Source organism: Diorhabda carinulata, chromosome 5 (assembly GCF_026250575.1).
Source record: "Diorhabda carinulata isolate Delta chromosome 5, icDioCari1.1, whole genome shotgun sequence".
NCBI lineage: Eukaryota > Metazoa > Arthropoda > Insecta > Coleoptera > Chrysomelidae > Diorhabda > Diorhabda carinulata.
In genome coordinates this window covers 5,271,291-5,298,419 of record NC_079464.1, presented here as the reverse complement: position 1 = coordinate 5,298,419, position 27,129 = coordinate 5,271,291, and the positions used below count along the sequence as shown (strand labels likewise).

General features: G+C 32.6%; 1 protein-coding gene across 1 annotated transcript; it reads right to left on the bottom strand.

Moving 5' to 3' along the window:
* Positions 1 to 241: 241 nt before the first annotated feature.
* LOC130894472 (cartilage oligomeric matrix protein) lies at positions 242 to 26,310 on the bottom strand. Its single transcript, XM_057801335.1, has 15 exons — positions 26,045 to 26,310; positions 14,887 to 15,057; positions 14,604 to 14,827; positions 14,243 to 14,516; positions 12,702 to 12,950; positions 11,771 to 11,941; positions 8,150 to 8,250; positions 7,025 to 7,240; positions 6,702 to 6,956; positions 6,512 to 6,616; positions 3,082 to 3,428; positions 2,234 to 2,409; positions 1,847 to 2,162; positions 1,368 to 1,789; positions 242 to 434 (listed from the first exon to the last, which is right to left on the bottom strand). Exons 1-15 carry the CDS (start codon positions 26,121 to 26,123, stop codon positions 331 to 333), a joined length of 3,210 nt encoding a protein of 1,069 aa, XP_057657318.1. The 5' UTR covers positions 26,124 to 26,310; the 3' UTR covers positions 242 to 330.
* Positions 26,311 to 27,129: the final 819 nt, after the last annotated feature.

Here is a 27,129-nt window from a genome sequence, read left to right as displayed (position 1 = left end):
CAATAACATTGCACCCGCTGTTGGGCTACGCGAAGGGACTATCGAATCTGCAGCTGGCCGCGAGTCGAGAGGGACAACCCGATACCATTTTCAGCTGCTATATTTCATTGACGCGTAAACTGAAGCCTTCATGCAGTCTTTATCTGGCAGTGGAATCAAACCACAGGAGTTTCTGACTATTCAGCTAGTCGGGAATCATTTTATAATTCGTTAATTAAATAAAATTAAATAAAACGAAAAATTTGAAGTGTCAATTGATATTCGATTCAACAAAAAATTTGTTAATTTATTTTAAAAATTTGAATGGTTAAAAAAAAATTTAATATGAAATTACAATTCTGGAGCTTTAATGCTGTATGCACCAACGTTGTCAATTTTAACCTTATTTTGTTGTCTTGGTGATAGTTCTCTCCATACTTCTTCTTTAACATTATCTGGAAAATAAGGAAGAAATCCAATATTGAAATATATGAGATAATTTTGTGAAAAAATGGGAAAAGTTTGTTTCTGAATATTTATCGCACTATTAGCGATAGGAGCAAACAAATTGATTTGTACTTCAAAGGTTACTTAGAAAGAAAATTTTTGAACAACAAGACTTATAGTGATAAAACCCATGGAGCAAATTAAATAAGCAACTTCAGACTGGTTACAGCAAATAACCTAACCTAATATAATTTCACCAGATGTTATTATAATACATCAGATTCAGGGCTTAATCGATCAGTCACTATGAAGGCGCAATTCCAAAGATCGATAGAAAATTGAATATCCGAATCAAATTCCGGATTGGCCGTTCAGCTTATAAAAACTAACGATCGAGAAACCTTTTTGTTCTCAACGCAAATCGAACGATTCGAATTGTTTAATTTAAATAGACTCGTGAAAATACGCCTTAAAACAGAGCTTAAGCGATCAGTCACAATGAAGGCGCAATTCCAAAGATCGATTACCGAACCGATAGAAAATTGAATATCCGAATCGAATTCCGGATTGGCCGTTCAGCTTATGAAAACTAACGATCGAGAAACGCAAATCGAACGATTCGAATTGTTTAATTTAAATAGACTCGTGAAAATACGCCTTGAAACAAACAATATGTTCTGTGATGAAAGCAATTTCAGACTGGTTACAGCAAATAACCTAATTTTATGTAATCATTATAAACTGAAGAAACGAAAAATTCTACAATTTGGTTTGATCAAATATAGTTTCAAAATATGCAATAATGAGATAAGATGAGGTTGGAATTTGCTATATTTCCACATAACCAAGTGAAAATTTATATTCGATTTGATATAGTGGTTCAATTGGTTAAATATAATGTGTAAAAAGTCTAAAAAACGAAGTAATTGTACATTACTCACCATTACATCTGTACGCCAAATCGGACCAAATAATCATTTGCTGCGAGAAACAAAGAACTCCTAACCTTCCTCCTTTATGAGTTGTATCGAACAAATTACCAGAGTCTACAACCATATTTTCCCCATCGAATATTTTCAATCTAATAAGTCCAATAACTGGTCTGTGTATCAAAAACCATCTATATGAAGTCTTTTCTTTCCATCCTTCGTTCCTCGGGTCCTTCCAAAGGAGTCTTACTTGATTGGGAGTGTCTCCTGTGTGCCATAACGAATTTCTAAGTACTTCTCCCGGGCCTGTTTCGGAATCAATTACTTTTATCTGAATACCAGGTTCGGCGAACGCTCTAAACGGCTCGGCTTCCCAATATAATTGAGGATGTTTCTTCCACATAACCGCGTAGAATTTCCTATTACTTTGGTAACTACAAAAACAAAAATACATTTTTTTTTAATAATAATAATAATTCGATCAATATTACCTGAAGATAAATCCGACGTAATCGTCGTCTTCATCAGAATCTACAAAGAAAGTTCCTTCGAAATCTACTCCTGTGAAAGTATCGTGTCCCACAGCTAATCCTGGATCACTGTTGATCGTTTGTACGATTTCAGCTCCTTGATTGTATATTTCCCAGATCGGATCAGTTTGAGTTTCACCTTCAGGATCCAATACGACCGTTTGGTATTTACTGAAATCTGTCTGGTAAATCAATGAATTCGTAGGACACACGTCCGTTATGTCAGGTACGTGGTCAGCGTCCGTGTCGTTATCGCACTTATCTCCACGTCCGTTTTCTAGAATAAAATAAATACTAGTTTAAAGATTTATATATATATTTTTTGGTTTTAGTGGTTTATACACTCACTATTAGAATCTAATTGATCCGGATTGTAAACGTAAACACAGTTATCCATGTTATTTGGTACTCCATCTTCATCAATATCATTATCACAAGCGTCTCCCTTTCCATCTCTATCTGTATCTAACTGATTAGGATTTGCTATATGTTTGCAATTATCGTGATTATCTGGTATTCCATCTCTATAATTAAATAGTTTAATCAGCTGTCGTTATCTATTGATGTCAAACACAAAAATTGATTCAATATGTAGCGATAATAATGGCACTAACATCACGAAAGAAGAATTTAGAAATCACACAGTGTCAGTGAGAGTAAAGAAGAATAATCAGACTTGAAATTAGATAGAAAAAGAAACTGATGAAGGGAAAACAAAATCCACAAATCAACATATATACAAAACAATAAAAAATATGAACAACACAAATTAAAAAGCAGTAAAGTTAAAATTATAACAAGGAAAGGTAAAAGAAAGACTTTTGGTGCTAATTAGTGCCGTTGAAGATGAAAGGAAGCAAAAGTTGAAAGCAAATGAGATACTATAACTAGACTAAAGTTTACGAAGCATTTATACACTCGTGAGAAAAAAAACGACTAAAGTCGCTTGCTAACGATCAAAAGGAATCATTGACAATGAAAGAGGTTTATAATTAATATTAAAGAAAGTTTCTTCACTGGATCTTATTCGATGCTATCCCTTTCTTAAATGCTCGATAGGATTCAATTCCGGGCTATACGCTGGTCAATCCATAGCTTATTCTATGTGTTCATGTGTCATGTGTCATTTGAGAAAATTTTTTTGCTTTCAAGTGTAAACAAGTAATCGAATAGTTTAAATTAATCATTTCACTTACTTATCAGTATCTATGGGTGAATCACAAACATCTCCAACGTTATTCTCATCTATGTCTTCCTGTCCCGGATTGTAGGCGGAAGGACAGTTATCACAAACATCACCTACTCCGTCTCCATCTCTATCGGCTTGATCGTAATTCGGTATTCTAACGCAGTTGTCTCTCTCGTTAATGATTCTATCGTTATCTATATCTTCATCGCAAGCATCACCTTTGCCATCGCCGTCAATATCGCTTTGATCTGGATTTTTTACGTAAGGACAATTGTCACAAACGTCTCCTATGCTATCTCCACCGTCGTAATCGGTGTCTTTTTGATCCGGATTTGCTATCAATGGACAGTTATCCTAATATAATATATAAGTTAATTAATTGTGGAATACACTGTATATAAATAGTGAAAGATTATTAAAAAATAATCAGAAATTGAAAAAAGATCAAATTAATTACAAATGGATGGAAAAGGAAAAATTTTTTTAGATTATTGACGGACATTTAAACGAATTTTAAGAAACATCTATTTGAGAGAAAAAGTACATAACTTTTACTATCCAAAAAAAGAAGAATCAAATTCAAAAGTGAATTAAATTCACGAAAACAACTGATGAATAAGAATGTATAGAATTCAAAAAATGAATTAGGAGTAATATTGATAAGAAAAAATTATAAGAAAAATGATGACGACAGCTAAAAGAAGAAACGAAGAAATTTTACTTATCAAAAGAGAAGAATGACAGTTGAAAGGGGAAGTTAGGGAGTTAGAGCTAACGTGGATTAAATCAGAAAAAAAATTGAAGAAAAATTGTATCTGACTCTTCAAAAGGTGAAGTCTAGTAACTTAAAAAGGGTAAAGAAAGAATGAAATTTACCAGAACTGATGAAAGAGAGTTTATAAGATTCAAAAAGTGAATAAGAGAAATAAGGAAAATGGAAATAGATCTAATGACGATTGTTTAATAGAGAAAACGAAGAAATTTTACTTAACAAAAGAGAAGAATGACAGTTGAAAGGGGAAGTTAGGGAGTTAGAGCTAACGTGGATTAAATCAGAGAAAACTTGAAGAAAAATTGTATCCGACTCTTCAGAAGGTGAAGTTTAGTAACTTAAAAAGGGTGAAGAAAGAATGAAATTTACCAGAACTGATGAATGAGAGTTTATAAGATTCAAAAAGTGAATAAGAAAAATAAGGAAAATGGAAATAGATCTAATGACGATTGTTTAATAGAAAAAACGAAGAAATTTTACTTAACAAAAGAGAAGAATGACAGTTGAAAGGGGAAGTTAGGGAGTTAGAGCAAACGTGGATTAAATCAGCAAAAAAATTGAAGAAAAATTGTATCTGACTCTTCAAAAGGTGAAGTCTAGTAACTTAAAAAGGGTGAAGAAAGAATGAAATTTACCAGAACTGATGAATGAGAGTTTATAAGATTCAAAAAGTGAATAAGAGAAATAAGGAAAATGGAAATAGATCTAATGACGATTGTTTAATAGAGAAAACGAAGAAATTTTACTTAACAAAAGAGAAGAATGACAGTTGAAAGGGGAAGTTAGGGAGTTAGAGCTAACGTGGATTAAATCAGAGAAAAATTGAAGAAAAATTGTATCTGACTCTTCAAAAGGTGAAGTCTAGTAACTTAAAAAGGGTGAAGAAAGAATGAAATTTACCAGAACTGATGAATGAGAGTTTATAAGATTCAAAAAGTGAATAAGAAAAATAAGGAAAATGGAAATAGATCTAATGACGATTGTTTAATAGAAAAAACGAAGAAATTTTACTTAACAAAAGAGAAGAATGACAGTTGAAAGGGGAAGTTAGGGAGTTAGAGCAAACGTGGATTAAATCAGCAAAAAAATTGAAGAAAAATTGTATCTGACTCTTCAAAAGGTGAAGTCTAGTAACTTAAAAAGGGTGAAGAAAGAATGAAATTTACCAGAACTGATGAATGAGAGTTTATAAGATTCAAAAAAAGAATAAGAGAAATAAGGAAAATGGCAATAGATCTAATGACGATCGTTTAATAGAAAAAACGAAGAAATTTTACTTAACAAAAGAGAAGAATGACAGTTGAAAGGGGAAGTTAGGGAGTTTGAGCAAACGTGGATTAAATCAGCAAAAAAATTTGAAGAAAAATTGTATCTGACTCTTCAAAAGGTGAAGTCTAGTAACTTAAAAAGGGTGAAGAAAGAATGAAATTTACCAGAACTGATGAATGAGAGTTTATAAGATTCAAAAAAAGAATAAGAGAAATAAGGAAAATGGCAATAGATCTAATGACGATTGTTTAATAGAAAAAACGAAGAAATTTTACTTAACAAAAGAGAAGAATGACAGTTGAAAGGGGAAGTTAGGGAGTTAGAGCAAACGTGGATTAAATCAGCAAAAAAAATGAAGAAAAATTGTATCTGACTCTTCAGAAGGTGAAGTTTAGTAACTTAAAAAGGGTGAAGAAAGAATGAAATTTACCAGAACTGATGAATGAGAGTTTATAAGATTCAAAAAAAGAATAAGAGAAATAAGGAAAATGGAAATAGATCTAATGACGATTGTTTAATAGAAAAAACGAAGAAATTTTACTTAACAAAAGAGAGGGTTAAAAGGGTGAAGATCTAGACTGGAAATAACGTGGAGTGAAAAAGGAAAGGAGGAAAGAAGTGGAAAATTATTGTATTTCGACTCTTAAAGAGGTGAAGTTTCTTGTAACTTTGAAAGGGTGAAGAAACAATAAAATTTATTAGAATTGATGAATTGGAGATAATAGGATTCAAAAAGTAAAGTAAAACTTATGTTTAATAGAACAAACCAAGAAATTTCCATTAAAAAAAAAGAGAAGAATGACAGTTAAAAAGGTGAAGATCGATATCGGAACTAACGTGGACTAAATCAGGAAAAACGTGGAAAAAGAGACACATTATAAATAATATAACTACTAAGAAAACAGAGAAAATACGAGGAAGCTAACATTGCAGTATCACAAAAAAATGAATAACAGTTACAAAGTATTGTTTTCCAAGATGAAGGATGCCATGGTAATGTTTTATCTCTTTGAATAGTGAATTCTGACTAGGAGAAGATGACTGAAGATTAAGAGTAGAGAAGAAATTAAGAATTATAACGAACCAATCATTTAGGGATAATGCCGGATCTGCCCGCTTTATATTCAAAGAAGGGGAGACGAGAGACCAGTTAATAGTAAGTCTACCACCAGACACGAATGATTTTTGCTTTTAATCTGTTACGTAATTAATTTTCTGCAGTGTTTATTTTGATTGAATAAATTCCCCACGAGTCAAGGGTAAAAACTCTTATAGAAAAGAATTGTACTAGGAAATCGAAACATGTCAGGAAAGAAATCACAGACGTGGAGAATTCAGCAAGTAACTCACAGACTAATAGTTAAAGAAATTTTGAATACTCAAAATTTAGATTTACCTGATTTTTAACACCGTCATTATCAGGATCATCGTCACAAGCATCGCCAATTCTATCACCATCAGTGTCTTCTTGTCCAGAATTGGGTGTATACTTGCAATTATCCTTCATGAAAACAATTACAATTGAAATTATTTATAAAGGAAAAAAAACTATCTACAAATGATCAATTGATTATTCAATCACTTACCATTTGACAGAATTTATCATTACATGGTAGTTCTATATCGGGCCATCTATCAAGATCCGTATCTTTGGCACAATATACACCGTTTCCAGCGAAACCTGTATTACATATACAAGCGTATGAATTCCAACCCAAGCTGTGACAGGCGGCGTTAATATCACATCTATCTCCACTAGGACAATAACCTTCTCCTTGAACGCAACCAATGGTTTGATTACCAATAAATCCGTATTCGCAAGGACCGCAGTGGTAAGAACCCTACAGAAAACAGATTATTGAGCACACCGTATAAAAAAAACACAAATTGTCAAAAATATGTTACTTACCTCTGTATTGATACATTCAGAATGTGGTACGCATACTCTTCCTTCTAAACATTCATCTATATCGATGCATACTTGTCTTCTTCTTTGCGCTTCTTCGATTCCTATACCTTGACTATCAGATTCCGTCCGGAAACCAGGAGGGCACGGGTCGCATCTGTATCCTGGGCGCAAATTATGACAACTGACACGTGGATCGCACGGTTGAACTAAGTCGCACTTATAATTATTAAAATAAATCATTAATATTAGAGGTTAATAACAAAATAGAACAAAGTCGAATTTTCCGAGAGAGAGATGACCTAATCGGGCTCTCATTGGTGCTAAAGATCAACAAGAGCTCAGAGAACCACGTGGAATCGATATGAGTGGGTGAATAATCAGAAGAAGACTAAAGGCAGCCAACTTTGAACCATAAAGCAGAAGAAAACTTGTATAAAGATTCGCGTTTGGACGGGCATTTCAATATAAGCAAATATCGAGTTGGTTCTTATTAAATCTAGTGGTGGAGCAGGTCGAACAGATCCATACAAGAAATTTTAAAGAATTACGTCGTTCCATGTACTAATTTCATCGGCGAAAATTTTATCCTTCGAACATTTATGTGATCAACTTAAGAGAAAAGTTTGGGCTAGAAGTCGTGCACCCGCCACGAAATATGACCTCAAATGGCGCTCATTGAAGAATGGTAGAGCATCGCACTAGATCAAACTTATTCAATCCATGAAAAAACGATTGGAAGTTGTTATTAGGGCCAGGGAGCACTAAATATTGTTCTGTTAATTTCAAATAAATTATTATTTTGTCGAATTTAAGCTAATATTTTTTTTACCGTTAATTATAAATCTTTGTCATTTCGTTTTCGTTTGATATTTTTTCTTTACCAGACAAATAACACAACTGAGAAAAAAAATGGAAGCTACAGATTTTTTGCTAGGAAATGTTGACCACGAGCGTGCGACTTGAGTCGTTTTTTTCGCTCACGAGTGTATTGAGCAAAAAATAAATTTTGACAAATATGAGCTGTAAAATAACAAAAAACAAATAGGAACTAGAACAAATACAAAAAAGATGAACGAAAAATAAAAAGAAAGATTTTGATTTATTACGTTTTCCAAAAGCGCTTACTTCATCTATATCTTGACACTTAGTACCGTTCCCTGTAAAGCCAGGAGGACAACCTTGGCATTGGTAGTAAGGACTCTCTTCAACAGGCACACAAATAGATCCTAGAAACAAAGAAAATGTAACTTGTTTTTATTATTTTTTTTTCAGCATTCAAAATTCTCCATTGAGTGTATTTTGATCATCATCAAAATTTTAAGTTCTTCAATAGAATGATAAATATAAACATATTCGAGAAATTTGGGTGTGAATTTGAGAAGTAATTTTCTTAAAACATTTGATATTATTCTTACGAATTGTAAAAAAAATCTATGTCATCTTTAAAAAATATTTTTATTGAATAATATTGACACATATAAAATCAGTTAATTGCAATTATAAACTAAAACCGACCCTGTATAATATCACTAATTAAAATAAATATCAAAATTATCAATTTTTTAGTATACGATCAGTGAAATCTTCTGGAATTCGTACAGAATAAATTCATCAATTTTTGTCCACTAAGAACAAACTTAGGGTAATAAGAGAATAATTAACAAATTTTGAAATTATTGTAAATAAATGAATTTTAAATTTATAAGTTGCCTTATTTGTTTTATTTGCCCACATAGAGATAAAACAGTTACAGATTTCTTATTACAAAATATTTTATATTTAAACTGTAATTCAAAAATATTCAAAAGAAATTCAGATGTTTTCAATAGCTTAAATATTTTATTAATAAATTATATTCCAGAAGAAACCACTGCTTATGAAACATATTAATACCTCGTTCGTGAATTATAGACAAATCTAGTCATGGTGATAAAAAATGAAAATACATTTTCCAGTTCGGTTTATTTTCTCTTATAATGTTCGTTTGTCAAACAAAATGACAGAAAATGAAACGTTTTGAACTACCGCAGTGACTAAGTTGCCGTAGTCCGATAGTTTGACCACATCGATATGTTAATAATTCACAAATGAAGTATGATACAGTTTAGATAGAATTTTTGAAACTCTAAACTTTTTATACAAAGTGCCCTAAGTTAATTTTATTCATCTATTCAAAACAATGTGTAAAGAAAATATATCTATGATTTTAAAAACTTTGAAATATAGAAAATTAATCTTAATTAACTCAAGAAGTAATTAATTTCTATAAGACAAAACGGAATAGAAGAGCAAAACGATTCAATATTTATTCAGATATGTTATATAGATGACTAACAATCCCATCTAGATTGAGAAATGTGAACCAAAAGTTCAAGTATAGGTCATTTCAGGATGAAAACACAACTAGCCGCCATATTGTCGTAGAGAACAAATATTGCGTTATTTACATTAAAATTATTATTAATAAAGTTGTTTCATATTAATTTTTTTAGCCAATGATATTCATAAATAACAAAGCAATCAAATCTCCATACAAAAATGTCAATTACGACAATATGGCCGATGTTTTTGAGAATTGTGTGTCAAGCATAGTTACGTTTCCCTTCACCCCGCAAACACCAAATAAATGTTGTTTGGGCTCAAATTGCGCTTCAAACACCTGTAGAATTGAGATATATCAACTGAAGAACATGCAGGTAGGATATAGGGCTAACTATTACTTTGGAAAAATGCAATTTTATACGTATAAATTGGAAACGATTGGATTGGCTGGTCTCTCTCATAAACAAGACCACATACTCTCCAGATTGATCATATGATGGATAATGAATGAGACAGATGAACGAAAAAGAAGAGTGGGCGCGAAATATTCAGATAATTTTAATTTTGTTTTTAAGAGTTTATTATATATTTAATTTATGTAAATTACTTTCAAGTATTTTAATTCAACTAGCGATAATACAATAATTTATAAAAATATCGAAATATGTATAGTGAAAATTATTCATAGACACACTGTGTACAATCTTTTAACCTTGATTATTAATAATTAATTTGTAAACAAAACATCCTTTCCTAAAACGAAAGGAACGCCTTTTCGTATTGATAGTGGATTTGCATTTACCTTGACATTACAATTATGCATATTATTTTCCTATATTGTGTAACATACCTACACAAATGCAACCCACAATGTATATTTTCACCACTGGACATTATTTGTTGCAGTAACTGTATAATTACAAGGTTATAGAGTGAGAGCTAGTTCCTGACAACGTTCTTGAAAGCTATACTTCAACATACCTTTAATAGTATCTAGCTCTAAATCTAGTAACATTATTGCTGAGTACTGTCAATAAATCTACGTATTTTCAACGTACAAATTATCTCAAACGTGTATTAAAATGTGGTGTTAGTTCAAGCAAATTAGCTTAAAATCTATACATTTAGTTGTACTTAAACGTGCAAGGTGCTGTTAGTTAATTTTTTTAAAAAATTATTTCTGTTATCTGCATCCAAAGATTTCAAGGATATCCTCCCTAAGTTCCTTCATTGACGAGGTCTGTTCCATACAGGAGCACAACCTATTCCAAAATAAAAGAAAATGTTAATCAACGTCTCAAAAACACGTGACGTAAAAATATAAATATATACAGGAAGTCCTTGATTTTGTTAACTTGCTTATTATCATTTTGTTTGAATGTGGAATAGAAATTTGACAATTGGCAGTTATGTACAACTTTACACATCCTAGATAGAGAGACAGAGAGATTCGTTGGTTAAATTTGGTAGGATAAGGAGGAGGGTTTGTTGGAGTGGGCTCTGATATAGGAATTACTCCTCTGCAAGGCTGAAATTCACACATCCTTTATAAATAACCATCAAAATGACAGTTTAACCGTGGGAAGACTAATAGTATGGACAGTCTTTCTCTGTGTGGTTGTCAATAAACAAAAACTAGTTCAATCTTCGTGGAAATTCGGTTTCGAGCAATTTTTTTCAACTTGGCACAATTATAGTTTAAAGCAAGCTGAATAATAGTCTCGAAGGGTACGAAACCGCTAAACTACCCCTGAAGTGTGCGAATGTACCATGGGTGAAAGGGCATTGGTTTGTGGTATTAATTATGATACCCTTGGACTTTTCGGAGGCAATTTTTGAAGGGACGATTTTTTACCCACACATTGTATAATAAAAAAATGTAGGTAAGTTTAGTAATTATATAATGTTATAAAGCGGATGCAAGTACATTCACTATATGCGACGGGGGATTCACACAAATTTTTTTCTCATCGTACCATCTGACATTTTGTGAGCTTTACTCAACACCAGCGCCTCTTGTAGTAAAAACAAATCTTCTGTACATAACCTCAAACGTAATAAAGTGTATTCATAATCGCAAATATCTAGAAATCTGTCAATTCTGACATGAATAAACTGTAGTTCCATGTATATGTGTTTGAATTGTGAATTGTGATATTTCAAATTATATGGAAGTACATTTTTCTAAAATGTACATTGGTCAAACTAGCAGATTATTTTAGAAGAGAATAAATGAAAATAACGATTAAAAATCATGCAAATAAATATCAATTCACGACTTGCCGTTTAAATAAAACTAAATTTTGAATTAAAAAGCCACAATTTATTATCAAATTAGATTCATGTTTTTTACATTCGCCAAATTTTTGATTAAATTTAATACGAGGTACATAAAAAAGCGAAAAATTTCAAACTATTTTTTACCTGGAGCACATGGATTATACTGGCAAGGGTTGATTCTCGTACACGTGAAGCCGTCCCCTTCGAAACCCGGCGGACAACGTCCACATTGAGCTCCTCGAATTGTATCCGTACATTGTACGTTAGGAGCGCAAGGATTATCCGCGCAAGTACGTCCTGGAGTGCAGGTATATCCTGAAAATAAAATATATTTACCTTAAATTCGAAAATAAAATGTCGCGTATCATAGAAACTAACCTAACATAACCAACACTTTTAGAAATCTTCAAAAAGAAAAGTCTTGTGCAGATACAAAGATTCGGAGTCAAATGCGGGCATTTTGGGAGCTTGGAAGCAGTGATAACATAATAATGTTAATAGAAAAGATACAATATACGATTATGGTCTCAGAAATTCAACATTTCTAGAGTCGTAACCTCATTTGGTCGACAACTGCGATACTGGTCTTCGCAGATCGTACGGCTTCGTTCAAACTCGTTTATCCAATATTTTACTGTTGATAACGAAGGATTAGTCTCATCCAGATTAGAATCTAGTTCAACTTTTAGATTTGTTGGACTAAAGCCTTTCGAATAAAAGTATAGGTATCATAAAACGATGACCAATTAAGATATAGACGATGTGTCCAGAATACAAACAATGCTACATACTATCTTCTTCATCAAAGTGTTTCAAAGGAAACAAGTAACTCTACCAAATTTAGAGAGGTCTTTGAAGGATTAGATTAGAAATTAGATCAAATCGCACAAAAGAATGTATTTTCAATTCTCTTAAATTTCATTCATAACTTTGCATTAGAGAAGTCAACAATGCACCATCAAGTATTTGCTAACGATCAGATATACCTGGAGTCCCAACTAGGGAAATTGTTAACCTCAATTCGTCTTTTTAGCTTTAAAAGAACGTTTATTTAGAAAACAAGTGGTTTACTCACCGTCACCTACATAACCTCTTGGACACGGTCCACACCTAGGTCCTTGCTCGGTATTATAACATCTAACCCCTTGGAAACAATTCGGCGGATGTGTTTCGCAAGTTGGTACTTTTATAGGTTGAGGTTTGCACAATTCGCATTGTTCGATTAAACGACGTAGATTATCAATTGCTTGAGTTGTAGCTTCGCACCTTTTCACTTCAAAATTAACGCGTTCGATGAGTAGGTTCAGACGATCCAAAATTCCAGCTGTAACAAAAAAAAATTCGTTAATTCATATGAATTATTCGATTTTGTAGTAAACAGGTGTTATAGGTGCTGTAGATTAGTTAGTAGCGTTTTTCGATATTTCGATATATAAAGATAGTTCTACAGTTTGGTACAGAACCAAAAAATGTTACTCCTTCTTCTTCTCTTCTCTACCATGATCATTATATTACTCCATTTATCAATATGTTTCTCTCTTAGAGGCGCTGCTGAACTTTCCTCCTTTTTACCCTATAGTGAAAACAGCGCTAACCAATATGGCTACCAGGCTATCAGGATGTACCAGGCAATGAGGAAGCGGACAGAGACCAGAGCCTTAGGTATGAGGTGTCATATCAAAGACGAGCTGAACGTATGGCAAAAAGATTAGATGGAGAAATACTCCACACCAACTAAAAAGCTTGTGGAACTTTTAGAGCTGTTCCGTAACAACATTAAACTGATGACAGGTCATATATCACCTTAAAACTATAGGCAGAGAAAGGCGACTGTAGATTCTGCAAACAAAAGTAGCATCATCTGCTCTGCAAATGTCCTGCTCATTTCCACAAAAGTCTTAGGTACCTCTGCGAGGATTCTATATATTTGAAGGTAGAATATTGAGATGCAAAGTCATGCAGAAAATATCTTTGTAGGTATAGGTGCAGTGCTGCTAGAAATCCAAAACGACTGCTAATAAAAACTTTGGTGCACGTTTACCTGCACCTGTAAGGTTTTTAACGCTGCATGCTCGGTTCTTGTTCAAATTGCGGCTGAATATCACCAAACAATTGTCAATTTTTCCTATATCAAGTAGTATATTTTAAATGCTCAAGAATTGAAACAATCAGTCTTCAAGTCGCCAAGAAGCTTAGGATATGTCTATGCCAACATTTCTCAGCTTGCGCGTCGTCATAACTCTATGTAGGGACGCCATAACATCAAAATAATGAACAAGTTATTGTTGTTATTAAGAAGAAATTGAACATATTTGGGACTTGTTAAGCAAGGCTAAGAAACAGTGGAAAATCGGGCACAATTACTTTGAGATTTGGGATGATCTGCACATATTGTTGACTGTTGTTATGAGAGCAGAAGTGAAAATTTTATTGTCATTAATTGTCATCAAAAAATTTTTCATACCTTGAAGCATTTTGCATTAATTTCAATACTAAAACTTGCTCACATTTCATTCTATATGTTACCCAACATGAAGTAATTGAAAACGACAACTAAACAATAATTATGTTATCCAAAATTGGATAAACAGTTGAAGAAAAAAATTACAAACTTACAATCTTCGAGCTGAGATATCAACGGAATATCTCCCCTTTGAGGATCCTCGGATCTCCTCCTGTATGGATCCTCTCCTCCTCTTCTATATTGATCATAATCTGGTTCCTGTGCCTGAACGTTGGGATCATCACTAAGATCGTTATCGTTGAGATAATTTTCGTAATTTTTGCTCAGATTGCTTTGTATGGAAACTGGACATTCATTTCTATTTAAAACCATGCGTAAGTCCCGATGATGGCCATCGATTTCTATTTGATATTTTCTTTCGTGATACTGAAACAAAACGTCCAATGAAATAAATTTTTAGAAAATAGCATGAGATACAATATTTGAATATAAAATATTAGTTTTCCCACTTACAACTTCTAATTTGGGATGATTGTGTGTTTGGTGCATCTCCTTCAACGTTTTAGGTAAAGCTACCATACCGTAAGAATCGCAATCTAAATATAAAGTGGCGTGTGCCCCAGGTTGTATTTGATTTATTTCTAATATAAGAGATTTGATAATTGTATCTTCGTCTAGAGGATCAACCGTAAAATGTTGTGATCTCTTTCGGCCATCTTCTAAAGTTTCAACAATCACTAAAACCGATTTAATTATGTTATGATTATTAATTTTGCGTAATGATTCATTTTACTACCTTTTTTAACTTTCCTATCTAAAAGAAGAGCAAATTTGTTGTTACTATTCGGAAAGTCAACTGCGAATAGAGTTTCCAGCAAACCCCTGGATCTCTTTCTCGGTTTTATATGCCTTAAGGATACTATGAATTGGTCATCGTTTATCACACCTTCTAGTTCTTTGGTTTTTCCTGTAAACAAAAATGAGAATTTCGTTAGAAAATATATTTTTACTTAGTTCAAAATTTCTCAAATTCAATTACACAAAATATTGTTTAGATATCTGAAGGTGCTTCGCAGCATTTTTGCACGTGTTACATCACAGAAAACCACGTGCTTCAACTCATCCTATCTTCAATAACTGAATCGCTCATTTGAACCCAGTAAACTTTGGTTCTAAACTCGGTCTAAATATTCCAATCGATTAATTAAAACACCATACTCTACCATAGTTGTCTAACGTCTATAGAGAAGGATTATGTGTAATCTTGTAAGCTCTAATTCAATAATTTCTAAAGTGATCCAGGTGAATCTCTAAGGATACATTGTAGATTCGATAAGCCTATAAGTAAATGTCTATCGTTAGATCTGATCTTCATATCTTTTGAAGCCTTTTGAGAACAAAACAGAAACGCATCATCAGGGGATGTACTAAAACTATGACGAAAAACAGTGGAAACGTCTGATCTAGACTCTCTTTCCCTTGACGACAATCAGCTATATACTTTATTAGACAAATAGATCCGTACGTTCTATGAATCAAGATGTTTATGACTCTGTCGACAGTTTTGGTAATTTTGGGGTTACCAATACTTTAATCTAGATACCTCTTATCAATTTTTGAATCAAACTGCAGAAGAATCTTCGGTAGATAACATCCATAGCACACTATCAGTCTCGAGTAATGAGTAAAGAGGTTGTAGAACTCTTAAAGAAAGTTCTAACAGCAGACCGCCAAGAATTTTAGTGAAACTGTGTTGAATATGTTATCAAAGAAGAAGATTAGTATGTGGTATCTCTTTGCAATCCGACATAATTCAATCAAACGGTGACTCTTCTAACTACCAGGATTATCTTTAAAGATACTTTGGAATTGAAATGTTTTTTGTTTTATTGGCAAAGAATTTATTTTTCTTTTATGATTTTTACTTTAAAATTTCGTTTGTCTGAAGAAAAAACGGATGAATGAGGTACAAAATCGGCTCAATTCACGTCTGGTATCCCATTTAAACCAAACACCCTTACGGACAGTTACATTTTACTCGTCTATTCACGTTTTATAATTTAACATTCATTTGTAGCAAGGTAGAACTACAATTAAGTGCATCTATCTGAATAACGTCGTATAATGACGTCCAATTTATAATGATTACATTTTTAAAGAATACGAAGTATTTATTAAAATAATAAATTTTCAAAATGAGGATTTTTATAATCTGCAATTGATATACCTTCAGGTGAACTGTTCAACTTCAGTCTCTGAAGACGATAACTTGGTTATCGAAACGGTTCCTGAAATTCCAACTTAGTTTAAAGAGGTGCCAAGTATACTAAGGTCCGGGTTCTTCACGTTCTAATAAAGTGCGAAATAGTTATTAGCCGCATAACTTTAGTAAGAACTTTTAATTGTCGAATAAATGTTCACAGTTTCTTCAGTTTGCTTAAATCCGAACTAACTAATAAGTATTTGTCGATTTATTATGTACTCAACAAATAGGTTGGTAACACTATGAAAGATGTCTATATAGCAATCGTCAATGTATTGAATAAGGAAAGAAATAAGCAAAAAAACGTTTCTATAATCTGTGTTTGTGACAACTATCTATGCTTAGTTAAATTTGCGCATGTTTTGTTAAGGTTATGTTGAAGTAGTCGCTAGTTGGAGAAATATGTGTCGGTTTGAAAATTATAGTGTATATTGAAAATAATTAATAAGAAAGGAAAAAGAAAACGGTCACAGGTCAATAAATAATAAATAATAAACTCGTTCTTTTGGAATTTGCTGTATTTCCTCATCAACAAATCACTTTTGATGTATAATATTTTAGGTTAAGTTTCTACTAAACTCTTTAATTGACAGTTGTGACTACCGAATAACTTATTTGGAAAATAACTCGATTTATTCGGAGGTTTAATTTATCAGAAGGTGAAGAAATCGAATTTTTAGTTATTCGATAAATAATAGTTAGTAGGTACTTTATTAGGAAGTGAAGAATGGCCGTTTCTGACACTTCCAAATGCCAGCAAATTACCACTAAGCACATTTAAGTTGTATATTAGAAAACAAACACCAAATGTCTGTTTGATTGCGTATAAAAAACCTTATATTAAATATCCATTACTTCATGATATGTATATGAATTTTGTCATCGAGTTGTAGAGGAAAATTGCATAATCAATCGTTTTTAAAAATATATCATGACCTAAATATCAACTTAAAACTCTTTGGTGGAGAAAAGCGTATCTATTCTAGTCTTTGGCATTGATTCATTTTTTTTTTCTTTGAACTAGACTGTTTTGTTTTTCGGTGAGTCAACTTTGTAGTGTTGATAGCTATTATTTTTAATTGCTTCACAATTTTATATACTTAATAAATGAATCAACGCATAGGTAATTTTAGTTCTCACATATCCGGATGTGTGTAATAAAAACTCAATTTACAGTTGTTCTTATTTATTATAAGATTGACAGAAATAAACTGCTATTTTCGTAAAGTTGCACCTCGGTGTTTAGGCCGGACGTTGAAACTAGTATTGCCTACTTAAAAATCTCGTCTTGCCTCGCAAAAAAGTCGAACGAATAATTATTAAGTTACAGACTACAGACTACACCCTCGTATTATGGTATAATAGATAACATTTCACTAATACCTCAGTTATTAACCAAGACCCAACAGTCTTTTCCAAAGTTTTTCTTAGATAAAACAGTTTTTAGGGACATTTCGTTCGTATATGAATTCAGTTGGTATTCCTGTAATGTGTTTACACTATTGCCACCATTAGCCGGTCTGTTACGTCCTGTAAAGAAAGTAAACAACCTCCCTTGGGGTCTTCTGGATACCAGTCTCATATATTTTTGTTTATGTGTGAGTTTTATTGTATTTCTTAACTTCTTAATTTAAATCTATGATGACAGTGACTTACTACCCCCAGTGACCCCTACTCTGTTATTGAAGATGATGATTTTGTTGATAAACTGATGAAAAACAATCAATTTTCGTGAATAGTTTCGTACTATATTCTATATTCTATATAATCCGCCGTAAAATGGAACATTTTGAGACCAAGATCATTAAAATCCATCCATTTTTCGATTTTCTAGAGCCAACCTAACCTAACCTAACCTATTACCGAATAGGTAATTATACACTTTCGCGGTCACCTGGTTTTTTGGTTAGGTTAGGTTAAGTTAGGTTAGGTTAGGTTGGCATTTTGAGACCAAGATCATTAAAATCCATCCATTTTTCGATTTTCTAGAGCCAAAAAACCAGGTGACCGTGAAAGTATATAATTACCATTCCAATTATTCAAAGAGGTCCATAGCAAAATTCAACCAATATGCAACATGCACGGAATTAAATATTATTATTAGAATAAAAAACGTTTACAGACTAGAGGCACTTTCCAGTAAAAATGCCCTAAAATAATTGCGAAATGCGGGAAAAGATTATATCAAGTTGATTTCAATTGGCAAGTGATTGTTCATTTTTTGCATTGTAAAATATTGAGCCTTTAACTAATTCTTAACGTTGAGTAAGTAGGTAAAGGTTGTGCTTCGCGTTCCTAAGTGGAAATTGGAGAAGCGTGCTTACGAATTCAAAGATGAGTTTTTAATATTTTAAAAAAGTTTGGGAATCTCTGCAAAGCATCCAGCTACAGATGACGAATAGCTTGCAAGGAAACTTCGCTGTTCAACTTATAAGGCTGCAATGTGTGGAAAAATTCGTTCAATGCTTTGTAGGGAGTTTACTGGGTAGAAAAGCAATTTAGATTTAGCCTGTTTAGATATACCTAAACAAGCTGTAGAATAATTATTTTCAAACATTATTAAAAACAAGAAAGGTCCACGAGGTCCCAGGTTCATAATACTATTATTTTCTGATACTTTGGTAGTAATAATTATTTTTATCTAACTGTTTCAACAATATTTCCATTTTCAGCTCAGTCATTTAAACATAAAAGGCGTCTAGCTGATTATTCAGCCGGATTAGCGAAGCCTGGAACAATCCTTGATGCCTTGGGTTGCATACTGAGGAAATACCTCGCCATCTCGTCTCAAGACTGAAAACTGAGAGTCCTAATCCACAACTATAGTATACTGGGAACAAAGGTTGTATATTTTGCCTTCTTACCAGTTGTTCCTTCTTTTTTCACTATTTTTAAGTGTTAGCGAAAATTTTTATGCATGTGACAAATCTCAACAAGCTTAACACAAAGTTTCAACTTGCTGCTTGGATCAATTTTATTTTAGTACAGTTCGAACGACGGCGCAGTCAAATTGTTTTGAACAATGTCTCAAATTAGACAATTGCGCTGCTATTGACTAAAGAAGGATTACCACTGACACAATTTTAAAAACAGAATAGAAGCTGTTTACTTGTGGACTTGTGTCCATTTTTTTCAACAATGAAAAACTAGAAGGCGACCCACGTGACGGTAACTACTCCAGAAGACTGCAGTTATTGGAAGAACCGGTGCCCAAAAACAAAAGATATTGACCACCAGACCGGAATTTTCAAAACAAGTCTTCTAAGAATTCTAAATGAGCATTTACATATGACAAAAATTAGTGCAAGATGGTCGCTTCGAATTCACAGCGTAGTGCAAAAGCAGCATCGCTTTGCAACGAGAATCAAGAATGTGTAATCCAATCAAAAGCAAAGGTAACGAAAAGTACAAAAAAAATTATGACTACTATATTTTGGAACTGCGACGGTATCCTTATGATTGACTTCAAGGAATCAAATACAACCGTGAACATTCCATATTACTCTGACTTATTGAGGCAGTTACGTCAAAAAATTAACAAAAAAGCGCGCGGTAAAATCAGCCGAGATGTGCGCTTGCGCTTAAAGATATTGCTTCAGTCCACAATGCTTCGATTTCCAAAGCTACTGTACACAGATATTGAACATCCACCATATAGTCTTGATCTGATCCCCGTTGTAAAGCTGAACGCCAACTGTGAAATATTTAACAGCGACAGTTGCAAAGGCACTTGGGTCAGACGTTTGGAAAATGTGTGAAAATAAAGTTTTTTTCTATTTATTACCTTTACCTCTATGTTAGGACAGGAGTTCCTGCATTGCAATACGTATATTTTGAAATTTTTATAGACTTGTCTTCAAATCTTTACTCCACATGATAGCGTAAAAAGCTGGTAAATTATACCGAGGATCCAAAATAAAGTCAAGCAATAACCATTCGCAATGTAGCATGTTTTCTCTTGTAGTTGTTTTGTTCTAGGATTCTAGAATAATAATAGTAGATACACGTGGCAATATTAAAGAAAACTAACAGGCTACTCCGTATTATACAGCGTTGAAAAATATGTTCCAATAAAATTCACTTATTCACTTAATATTTTCCATTTTTATCTGCTAGATTTTTACCGAGATTCTCGTGTAAAATTTGAGGACTTTTCAAATATTTATTTAATATTGACGGTTTTTTTTTGTTGTAAACTTGTTGTGAACAGGACTATGATCCAATTTATTTAATGGTTTGAGCTATGATATCACTTTACAACCGAGTGCAATTCCTATAATTTTAAAGTTAAAAATAAACGTCGAAAAGTGATACTAGTCCAAGAAAATGGGTCCTCAAAAGCTGATTTGTCAGTATAAGTCACTTTTAACTCGCGTAATTATAAAAGAATTGATTTAAGGTTTTTTTTTCTGAATTTCAAATAAGCGGTCAAAGTTATTAAATATTATTAAATTTTATATATTAAAAAAATTGATGATTTCCATTCCGAGTCCGTTCAGGCGTTCTACCCAACCGATTTGCTTAATTTTTTTTTTAAATGAAAGGTATTGATGCACAGATCAGCCATCAACCATCGGATTTCATCTAATTTTCACCATTCGCAAGTTATACTCAAATGCGATTTCTCCCTGTACATTACTTATGGGAGTTTTTCACATACAAACGTTCTATCCTCAATATCTCAGGTTCTATTTAAGATAGAGACTTCGTTTTAGTTTAAGAACACTCGCTGAAACACTTTCTTTCTTTTGAGTTTTTGAACGCTTAAATCGGTTGAGTTGAAGAGGAGCTAGGCGCGGACATTCAATGTGGAGTTATGGATTTTTGTAGGTTTTTTGGAAATTTTTCTACATTCAAAGATCTATATACCAGGTTCTAATATAGCTGCAGACTTCGTTTTGGTTTAAGAACACTCGCTGAAATATCTTTTTTCTTTTGAGTTTTTGAACACTCAAATCGGTTGAGTTGGAGAGGAGCTAGGCGCGGACATTCAATGTGGAGTTATGGATTTTTGTAGGTTTTTTGGAAATTTTTCTACATTCAAAGATCTATATCTCGGGTTCTAATATAGCTACAGACTTCGTTTTGGTTTAAGAACACTCGCTGAAACACTTTCTTTCTTTTGAGTTTTTGAACACTCAAATCGGTTGAGTTGAAGAGGAGCTAGGCGCGGACATTCAATGTGGAGTTATGGATTTTTGTAGGTTTTTTGGAAATTTTTCTACATTCAAAGATCTATATCTCGGGTTCTAATATAGCTACAGACTTCGTTTTGGTTTAAGAACACTCGCTGAAACACTTTCTTTCTTTTGAGTTTTTGAACACTCAAATCGGTTGAGTTGAAGAGGAGCTAGGCGCGGACATTCAATGTGGAGTTATGGATTTTTGTAGGTTTTTGGAAATTTTTCTACATTCAAAGATCTATATACCAGGTTCTAATATAGCTACAGAGTTCGTTTTGGTTTAAGAACACTCATTGAAATACCTTCTTTGTTTTGAGTTTTTGAACACTCAAATCGGTTGAGTTGGAGAGGAGCTAGGCGCGGACATTCAATGTGGAGTTATGGATTTTTGTAGGTTTTTTGGAAATTTTTCTACATTCAAAGATCTATATCTCGGGTTCTAATATAGCTACAGACTTCGTTTTGGTTTAAGAACACTCGCTGAAACACTTTCTTTCTTTTGAGTTTTTGAACACTCAAATCGGTTGAGTTGAAGAGGAGCTAGGCGCGGACATTCAATGTGGAGTTATGGATTTTTGTAGGTTTTTTGGAAATTTTTCTACATTCAAAGATCTATATCTCGGGTTCTAATATAGCTACAGACTTCGTTTTGGTTTAAGAACACTCACTGAAACACTTTCTTTCTTTTGAGTTTTTGAACACTCAAATCGGTTGAGTTGAAGAGGAGCTAGGCGCGGACATTCAATGTGGAGTTATGGATTTTTGTAGGTTTTTTGGCAATTTTTCTACATTCAAAGATCTATATCTCGGGTTCTAATATAGCTACAGACTTCGTTTTAGTTTAAGAACACTCGCTGAAACACTTTCTTTCTTTTGAGTTTTTGAACACTCAAATCGGTTGAGTTGAAGAGGAGCTAGGCGCGGACATTCAATGTGGAGTTATGGATTTTTGTAGGTTTTTTGGCAATTTTTCTACATTCAAAGATCTATATCTCGGGTTCTAATATAGCTACAGACTTCGTTTTAGTTTAAGAACACTCGCTGAAACACTTTCTTTCTTTTGAGTTTTTGAACACTCAAATCGGTTGAGTTGAAGAGGAGCTAGGCGCGGACATTCAATGTGGAGTTATGGATTTTTGTAGGTTTTTTGGAAATTTTTCTACATTCAAAGATCTATATACCAGGTTCTAATATAGCTGCAGACTTCGTTTTGGTTTAAGAACACTCGCTGAAACACTTTCTTTCTTTTGAGTTTTTGAACACTCAAATCGGTTGAGTTGAAGAGGAGCTAGGCGCGGACATTCAATGTGGAGTTATGGATTTTTGTAGGTTTTTTGGCAATTTTTCTACATTCAAAGATCTATATCTCGGGTTCTAATATAGCTACAGACTTCGTTTTAGTTTAAGAACACTCGCTGAAACACTTTCTTTCTTTTGAGTTTTTGAACACTCAAATCGGTTGAGTTGAAGAGGAGCTAGGCGCGGACATTCAATGTGGAGTTATGGATTTTTGTAGGTTTTTTGGAAATTTTTCTACATTCAAAGATCTATATACCAGGTTCTAATATAGCTGCAGACTTCGTTTTGGTTTAAGAACACTCGCTGAAATACCTGTGGAGTTATGGATTTTTGTAGGTTTTTTGGAAATTTTTCTACATTCAAAGATCTATATCTCGGGTTCTAATATAGCTACAGACTTCGTTTTGGTTTAAGAACACTCGCTGAAACACTTTCTTTCTTTTGAGTTTTTGAACACTCAAATCGGTTGAGTTGAAGAGGAGCTAGGCGCGGACATTCAATGTGGAGTTATGGATTTTTGTAGGTTTTTTGGAAATTTTTCTACATTCAAAGATCTATATCTCGGGTTCTAATATAGCTACAGACTTCGTTTTGGTTTAAGAACACTCGCTGAAACACTTTCTTTCTTTTGAGTTTTTGAACACTCAAATCGGTTGAGTTGAAGACGAGCTAGGCGCGGACATTCAATGTGGAGTTATGGATTTTTGTAGGTTTTTTGGCAATTTTTCTACATTCAAAGATCTATATCTCGGGTTCTAATATAGCTACAGACTCATTGAAATACCTTCTTTGTTTTGAGTTTTTGAACACTCAAATCGGTTGAGTTGGAGAGGAGCTAGGCGCGGACATTCAATGTGGAGTTATGGATTTTTGTAGGTTTTTTGGCAATTTTTCTACATTCAAAGATCTATATACCAGGTTCTAATATAGCTACAGAGTTCGTTTTGGTTTAAGAACACTCGCTGAAACACTTTCTTTCTTTTGAGTTTTTGAACACTCAAATCGGTTGAGTTGGAGAGGAGCTAGGCGCGGACATTCAATGTGGAGTTATGGATTTTTGTAGGTTTTTTGGAAATTTTTCTACATTCAAAGATCTATATCTGAGGTTCTAATATAGCTCGTTCTTTTCTATTATAATGATTTCTGATATTTATTTAATGGATTCGATGCGAACGAAGCCGCGAGTAAAAGCTAGTATCTTTTTAAATGAAAGATGTAGCTTTATTGAAATTTAAAATGTAAATACGAGAATTGTCCCAGAAGGACCTGTTGGTGCTGTACATCCCATACCAAGTGAAAATTTGGACATTAGAACGCTGTTTGCGAGACGGTTTTTTGGAATGCGCTTGGGTTAATTTTTATTGACTACCAACGGCGAATATTATGCCAAAAATCAAGCAAAAATGACCGCAAAGCTTATGGAGCTACGTTTATTATTTATATTAATTTCAGTGCTTTAAATGTTAATCTACTAATCCACGTTTAATTGTTTATTATTTTTTCACGAGTAATCGAATGAAGTTTTGTTATTTTTTTTCTCAATCTACACTAAAAACAAAGGAATAATTTTATAAAAATTTTGTTTTTTCATGTTTTTATGGGTTAAAACACCAAATTGGATTTTCTCACATATATTATTGAAAATATTTAATTTTAAAATAATTAACATCAATAAAAATCAATTGTGTTTAATTTTTTTTTGTGAATTTTCATTTTTTTGAGTGATTAGGAAATATTAGGTGTACTGAAAAGTTCATAGGCTGTCGCATAGATATTAAATCGGTATGAATTTCGAATGTTAATAAAGCTTTGCTTTTTGGCAAAAAATACCCTTGAGGGTATCGATAAATATAATTAGGACTTTGCCCCGGGAAAATAAACGACTTTTTCCTGTTATAGGACATCAAGAAGATTCTCGATAAACAGAACTTTTGCGCCGATGAAAAGGTCTTATAAAAATGGTATAACATTCAATCAAATCGCTAAAAATCAATAAATAAACATACCAAATGATTTTTTTTTCAAAATGTTTATTTTATGTCTAGATGAACTTGAAAATATATGAATTTCGATTGACGCTTTCCAAAAAATTTATAAATTATTGAAAGAAATACGTTTATGATAATATTTATAAAATCATAAAACCACATTAATCTTAAAGTTAGATTATTTTTCCAAAAATCTACCGCCAAACAAAGATTTACAAATGAAACACTCAAAAACGTTGATTTTTTTATTTTCTAGAACCAAAAAACGAGAAGAATGCTAAGGTATAGAATCACCTTAAATTTAATTATTTAATTTCAATTTTTTAATAATTTTGGTGATCTCTATGGCAGATTTCCCACTCCCATACGATAATAATAACAATTTTATAATAAATTTTCATGTGTTGAAAACAACAAATTGCAGAACATTTTTTTTTCTTGATAAATAGAGTCATTTTTAATAAGAAATTAATTTCAAAAAAGGAAAAACTGCATGAAAATAGAATTATTATCCTGAAAATATATAATAATATATATAAAAAAAAGATAAATTGATTCTGACCGAACAGAAACTAAACATCAAAACATATTCTCATAAGTAAAAGGACTTTCTCAACAACTATTGAATCATTTCAATAAATATATTAATATGAGTAATAAAGGACCTAATATTTCACTAAACTACAATCTAAAAGCCCAAAAACACAAGAAATAATATTACTTATCAATTACCTTGTAATGATTGTGACGCTACTTATATAGGACAGACATATCTGAATTTAGAAAATAGATTAAAAGATCATAAATAGGATAAAAAAATAAAACTGCATTAACAAGTCATGAAATATCGAAAAGAGCATAAAGTCAGTTATAGAATTGAAGAAAAATATTTTAGAAATGGTTACCACACATGATAATGATAAAAAGATTTGAGTAAAATTGATAGTTTCAATTTGAAAAATTTAAAGCAATTACGAATAATTTAATTGATGTCTGTTACATATTCTAGAAATGTAACAAACTAAAGAAAAATTATTTGTTGTGGTAACAAATTATTTTTATTTTAAATATTCATATTTTTATAAAGACCGAAATATATCAAAACTTCACTTTTTATAAAATACCTTAAATTAAGTCTATAAAAAATTCTAACAGGAAATTTGGTTTTTTTAGATCAATGTTATTAATTATCGAAAATTTCACACGAAAAAAAAATCTTACCTGCATCCAATAAAACAGAATCAGTTAAATAAATAAAACAAGTAATAATAAAAATCGTAGTAACGGCCCCACACCCCATCTTCAACACTTCCTCGCACTAAACTCGCCGTTGACCACCGAGAATTATCTTGCCAATCGGATCGGACTGGTACAAGTCAACTGTTACTGGACATCAACATTCACGGCTCGGTTCGATCTCGTGAGATCTCTATTGGGACATGAACGAGATGCTTGTGGGCTACATATTATGAGTGGACCTTTTCCTTATATGTCATTTGATATAGGAACCATTTGTGTAACCTTCTTGGAAAGTCTATGAGGCGCTCTGTGGGTCATAATCTAGTTGGTCAACGACAAGTTCCACATTAAGAAAAATCAGTATACAAGGGGATTGGAAACTATGGAAACTAATAAAAACAGATAGCAGATACAGTATTGGAAAAAATTTATGGAATTCAATTGTTATAATTTCCATTCCACATTTTTAATACCCTACATATTAGAATCGAAATCTCTAGTTTCAAATCAGGTGGGAAATTTAGCTATTTGGTGACTAAAACTTTAGATTATTTGGAAAATATTCAAAGAAGTCGCGAAGACGTAAAAAACGAAGCCCTAGAAGGTAGACCGGTCATGGTGTGCACTGACAGCTCGCAATATGTACGTAACTTAAAGATTTTGCAATATAAAACCTCCGAAAAATGATTTTTCCAATCCGACGCTGAAAAAAGCACCAGAATCAACAGAGGATATCACCAAATGATCCAAGACCAATAAGAGATATGTTACCACAGCCCTGCGACTTTTTTCTTTTTTCCGAAATCTGATGGTGGTTAAAGTAATACATTCAGGATAATTGTTCTAGTTTAAGGATCGTTTTTCCTTTTTCTTAAGATATATTGAAGATTAAATCTTTGAAATAACAGATATTCTAACAGATTCAATTTCAGGCGTCGAGTTTTTCCTTCTTGCTCAATTTAGTTGTGTGCAATATCAGGATAACCCTTAAAAATCCAAAATTTATTAACGAAATCAGCCCGATAAATTGCTATCGTTCAGACATGAACTCGGACAATGTCGCTATG